This window comes from Castor canadensis, chromosome 11 (genome assembly GCF_047511655.1).
Source record: "Castor canadensis chromosome 11, mCasCan1.hap1v2, whole genome shotgun sequence".
Classification (NCBI taxonomy): domain Eukaryota; kingdom Metazoa; phylum Chordata; class Mammalia; order Rodentia; family Castoridae; genus Castor; species Castor canadensis.
The window spans coordinates 36,912,940-36,918,802 of NC_133396.1; the positions used below are offsets into that span (position 1 = coordinate 36,912,940).

Here is a 5,863-nt window from a genome sequence, read left to right on the forward strand (position 1 = left end):
AAATAAACCTGGAGTCATATTGTTGCCCCAAGTCTTCCTCCTATGAAGCAGGAAAAGGATATCCCACTTCAAGAACACAATCAGCAAGAAGCAGGTGGCTTTGGGCCCAGAGTCAAATTTTCATTTACCTCAGGCTGGACAGGCATGCCTGTAATCCCAGCTACTCAGGAGGCAAAGATCAGAGGATCATGGTCCTAGGCTAGCTGGGGCAAAAGCAAGAGAACCCTATCTGAAAAACAAACTAAAAGCAAAGGATTTGAGGAGTGGTAGAGCGCTTGCCTAGCAAATGAGACTCTGAGATCAAACCCCAGTATGCCAAAAAAAAGAAAAAAAACAGTCATTACCTCCATATGTGCCTCTACAACTCCATAGGATCCATTATGGAGATAGATGGCTTGGAGGTGGGGAAGACTGCAGTATTGAGGCTTGTGCTACAGTGCACAAATTCCCAGCCCCAGTAAAAGTGCAAAGCCTATGACTTTCTGGAAAAACTCTCTGGGTTTTTAGCCCATGGAATGATCTTCTGATCAAATCGATTAGAAGTCTATATCATCAGAGGGGGTTACATTGCCAAAGAAGTCACAAAGCTGCTTTTAACCAGCCATTAATTGCTCAACACCTACGGAAAACCCCAGGTTCCTAACCCCCACAGACAGGAAATAGGCAGCCCCAGAGAAGGGACCCCTCTGTGGTGCACATCTCAGATGCTTCCATGGAAGGAACCCACCCACGCCCCACCCTGGCAAGGAGGAGAGTTGGCTGCCTGACAGGCTGACCCAGGATCTCATTTGGATCTGGACTCTGAAATGGCTGAGGAGCCTGTTACTAATTCTCCTCCCTTTGCCCTGACAGGGGTCCTTGCTCTGTTTGCTGTGTTTGTGCCCCAAACAGTGTTTAGAGAATTCCGGGTACCATGAAACTTTTCACTTAGCTTTGGGTTTCTGGGCCTTGACAGTTCAGTGCATCAAAGGAAATTTTGTATGACCAAGACTTATTTTTGAAGCCAATGGCAAAGAAAAGGTTATATCTTCACTCTTTGAGGACAAATGCTACACCTTGTGTTCTCCTAATGGCACCTTCACACTTACAGTAGGTGTGGGTGGTAATGGTGTAGGGAATGGGGTTCCTCCTAATGGAAGGGGATATGGCCTGGGAGAAGTGCTCTGTGTGTGTGTGTGTTATGACATGAAAGCCTCAGTCACAAGCACTCGATCATTGCTTCTTGTTATATAGAAGCCACCATGGCATCAAGACTCCATAAGCCAGGAGAGCTCTATTCTCTCTGTGTCAACTCAGAATCCCAACCAGCAAGAGGTTCCAATGAAGGGTATGTCACTCATCAAAGGTGAGGGCAAGGTGAGAACAGAGGTAAGTAATAAAAGTTCACTGAAAAATAAATAAAAATTTAAAAGCACAGAAAATAAAAAGACAAAAATCCTCCACTCCTAAAAAAAAGTTGTATCTACTTTAAGAAGTTGCAGTTAGCTATTTGATATGTATCTTTTCAGATATTTTCCTATGTAAGTGTATATAGACAGACAGATGCTTATATGGATTTTAAAAATAAAAACAACGGGTTGGAGACATAGCTCAGAGGTAGCATGCTTGCCTAGCATGCACAAGACCTTGGATTTGGTCCCCAGCACAGTAAGGAAACAAAACATAAACAAAAATATTCTATACAAATAGTTCTGCAGTGTATATGTACATGTGCGTATGCTAGATATAAATATATGCACTTTTGCACATAATGTCATGGACACATTCCATAGATGCAGATGTGTGTTACCCTTTTTACACTGGTTATGGAATATTCCAGGGATGGGCATCATAATTCTTTACTAATTCAGTCCCCTTCTGATGATTGTTTTCATTTGTTTGCTTTCTACCAACCATGTTGCAAAGAATATTCTTATGCCTATATATTCCCATTCTTTTTTTTCTTTCTTTTTTTTGGGGGGTGGGCAGAGACTGGAGTTTGAATTCAGGGCTTCACACTTGCAAAGCAGGAGCTCTACCTCTTAAACCACACAGTCCTATTCCTGTCCTTTGGCAGTATTTCTATAAAATAGATTCTGAGAAATGGAATCAGGTCAAACAATATATGCATTTAATATTTTCTAAGTAGTAATGTTTACACTTTAAAGAGTTTGATCACCACAATTCTAAGCAACTTTGGATACAAAAAAATAGATTCTTTTGAACAAGGTGAAATAATTGTGGCTCATAAAAATTAATATGCTTGACTTTTCACACAAGTCTTTTGAATTTCCTTCTACAAAAAGAACCTTGGCTCAGTGTGTATTTCCTCTATACCTGTAACTCAAGCAATTCAACTGTTATATAGCTTAAATTTCACAGTAAACCTGTAAACAGAACCCTGCTCCACATAGAGGTTGGTTTTCTTTTCCTTCTCCTGTATTAGCCACTTACTTTGTGGAATATGGTGTCTAGAGGAAGAATGCAGGATATGCCTATTATCATGTGCATATTTGGAAAAGAATGGTGACTCCTATTGGCTGCTTCAGTGGTTCTTGGCAATTAACATGCATGTGGAACACCTGAAAAGCTTGGTAAACATATTAGTTCCCAGGACCAATCCTGAGGATTCCAAGTGAGTGGTTTAAGCAATTCTTGCTTATGATTTGAGTATAGGTAGATCAAGTTTGGTTTGATCAGTAATTGACAGAATAGTCAAAGTTGAAAAACAAAAGTCTAGTTCGGGAACTTTATTGTACCACTTACATGCCATGTGACCTTGATCAACTTGCATAAGCTCTCTCAGCCCTGGTTTACCTTTCTGATAAATGGAGATATTGACAGTACAACTAAGCAGCCCTATTGCACTGGTAGATGTTTTAGTCAGCTCTCTGTCGCTAAGTCAAAATACCCAAGAAACTCCACTCAAAAGGAGGAAAGGTTTATTTTGGCTCATGGTTTCAGAAGTTTCAGTCCATGGTTGCTTGGGCCAGGTGCTTTTAGGCCTGTAGGGAGGCAGTACATCATGGCAGAAGAAAACTGCTCCCTTCATGGCAGCCAGGGAGCAAAGAAAGAGAGAGAGAGAGCTCACCTTTATAACAAAATCCATCCCCATAAACCCTTAAGCTGTGACTCCATAAGTCAGAGCCCTCATGATCCAGACTCTTCCCAAAGGCCCCAACTCTGAATGTTGCTGTACTGGGGCCAACCCTTCAACACATGAGTTTTGGAGGGACATTTAAGATCCAAACCATAACAGTAGGATCAAATGGACAGTTCATAAAGGGCACTCATTCTAGAGTAATCCTCAAAAATAATAGCAATTATTTTTAAGAAAACTTGATTTATCATAAAGATGCACTACAGAATACTCTGCTTAATGATATCCATTCAAAGAGTAAATTTTCAGCTGAGGGTGATGGTGTTTGCCTGTTATCCAGCACTCAGGAAATTGAGGCAGGAGAATCACAAATTTAAGAGTAGCCTAGGCTACGTAGTGTGTTCTAGGTCAGCCTGTGTTACATAGCAAGACCTTTTCTCAACCTCTCCCACCCCTCAAAAAAGAGAAAAAGAAGGGAATTTTCTATGGCAGGTACATTATAAGTTGATTTATAAAGCATTCAATTTCAAAGTTCTGGAACTGTGGCTCCAGTAGATAGTTGTGGTTATGTCTCTGCCTTCCTCCCTCTCCCACCTTTACTCCCATACCACCCTCACCCTACCAAATCCCTATAATCCACATCTTCCTATTCTTTGCTATTATTCCTCTGAACCAGTGATTCTGCTTTGCCAGAAAGATGAACTCAAACTCAATGCCAGTTCATGACTTAAAAGAGCATCTTTATTATTTCACCAGCTGGATATGCAACAGAACAAAAGCACCCACTACGTATTTGTCAGTTTGGTGACTGGTACCATGTCTGGCTAGAATAAGCTGACAACAGACACTCAGCCACCACTAAGCACACTGTGAGCAAAGGGGGAAGGTGATGAAGAAAGTGCCTTGGAGTTTTTCAGAACAAAGGGTCACAAATGCAATGTGACAATAAAAATAAATTATAAAAATTAAATAGTATAAATAAATTTAAATTTAAATTAGGAGTGTGACTGTTTGGCAAGAAACAGCCCATAGGGGAGGTAGCTGTGGAGGTTGTGACAATAAAAATAAATTATAAAAATTAAATAGTATAAATAAATTTAAATTTAAATTAGGAGTGTGACTGTTTGGCAAGAAACAGCCCATAGGGGAGGTAGCTGTGGAGGTTGTGACAATAAAAATAAATTATAAAAATTAAATAGTATAAATAAATTTAAATTTAAATTAGGAGTGTGACTGTTTGGCAAGAAACAGCCCATAGGGGAGGTAGCTGTGGAGGTTACGGGAATGTTTCTGAGGCTCAGGCCCCTGCTCCCCACAGGGCCTACTGAGGTCACTGGATCCATCGCCGCCTCCAGGTCACTCAGTGTTCAGCTCCAGGTCAGTGACATACTTCTGGACCCAGGACTCCTTGGGGTCAGCACAAATCTGCCGGCCTCTCTTGGTTAGGAAGCTGCAGAGAGAGGCAGAAGATCAAACACTGTGGATTCGGTAAGGGATCTTAGTCCTGCTGAGGCTCCTCTATCCTGCCCTGTTTCCTGGGCAGCTCAGGGATGCTCTGCCTGTCATCTAGAGAGCTTCTCGTGAACTCAAGGGGTCCTCAAAGGATCCTGTACCTCCTCTTCCCATCCCTTTCTCACTGTTTACCCCTTCCCCCCAAAGTCAGTCACATCAGGAAGAGCTACATCCTGCCCACTTGTTAGACCCCACTAGATTAGACCTTTCCAGGATGGCTGACCTATGCTCTTAGGGGCTGTCTCCAGGGTTACGTAGGAAGAGTGGCACTTACATGACACCTGGCTGGGAGCACAGGCTGCTGGTCTCAAAATAGTCAGCTATGAATTTTTGTTGAATCTGCCGGTTGATGTAGGAGAAGCAGCAGGCAGTCGGGGTGTCAGCACCAACTGTAGAGGAAGGGACAGAGTGAGCCCAAACTATGGTTCAGAAGGAAAGGCCAGTCAACATCTGCCCCTTGAGCAGGTGAGGAAGGCAGCCTCATCCCTGGGGTGGGGGCTGGGAGGCCAGGTCACTGGAGAGCATTTGGGCATGTTTGCCCAGGCATGCCCCATCTCTGTCTTCATTTCTGTCTCTATTCTTCCTTCTTTCTGACTCATCACTGTAAGCCCTCTCTTTTTCTTTGACTCAGATATCCAAGCAGACTATTCTCTCCAGGAAATTTTGTCTGGTTCAAGAAGTCATACCCTAGTAAAGGAGAAGCCTAGGACATCTCTTAAGACACCCCAAAGACAGAACTCCTGGGGAGACCTAGGGCCAGCTGGCAAGTGGATGGCACTGCTAGGAAGTACCAGGCCTGTTATCAGCCTCTTGTATACTCATTTGTTTAGGGCCTTGTTTTGCTATCTTTACAAGGGACCCTAACTCCCCTATTCCTGCCCTGAGTCTCAGAATTGGGTTCTAGGAGAGAACCCACATAAAAATAAAAGTTCTGAAGAGAAAGATCAAGATGTTTTGTAACCTGTTAAGAAGTTCTCTCTTTTCTCTTGGGGTCTCTGAGACCACAGAAAAGATTGATGTGGTCTACCCATGGCCAGAGAGTGGGAACACCTGCTATAGCAGCACAGACTCACATGGTGCAGAGAAGACCTGGCCGTACAGAGCCGTGGTGCAGAGAAGGACAGCAAAGGCAACCGTGGGGACCTTCATGATGCTGATCAGACGATGGAGTGTGGTCTTGAGTGTCAGGAGAGCTGAGATGGGACTGGGTACTCTCTGTTGCCCGTGTCCTTCTGGCTTTTGAAGCCATTGCCCCTTCTCTTTATAAGCAGC

General features: G+C 43.1%; 1 protein-coding gene across 1 annotated transcript; it reads right to left on the reverse strand.

Annotated features, from left to right (window-relative positions):
- Positions 1 to 4,307: 4,307 nt before the first annotated feature.
- LOC109683317 (C-C motif chemokine 3) lies at positions 4,308 to 5,863 on the reverse strand. Its single transcript, XM_020159100.2, has 3 exons — positions 5,665 to 5,863; positions 4,866 to 4,980; positions 4,308 to 4,529 (listed from the first exon to the last, which is right to left on the reverse strand). The coding sequence occupies exons 1-3, from the start codon at positions 5,738 to 5,740 to the stop codon at positions 4,436 to 4,438; spliced, it is 285 nt and encodes a 94-aa protein (XP_020014689.1). The 5' UTR covers positions 5,741 to 5,863; the 3' UTR covers positions 4,308 to 4,435.

Bases quoted from the DNA above. Each gene is read 5' to 3' on its own strand.
- LOC109683317 (XM_020159100.2), bottom strand. From the start codon at position 5,740: ATGAAGGTCCCCACGGTTGCCTTTGCTGTCCTTCTCTGCACCACGGCT. The intron at 4,981-5,664 runs GTGAGTCTGTGC...CTTCCTCTACAG, and splicing joins CCAGGTCTTCTCTGCACCAT to TTGGTGCTGACACCCCGACT. The intron at 4,530-4,865 runs GTAAGTGCCACT...CTCTCTCTGCAG, and splicing joins TGCTCCCAGCCAGGTGTCAT to CTTCCTAACCAAGAGAGGCC.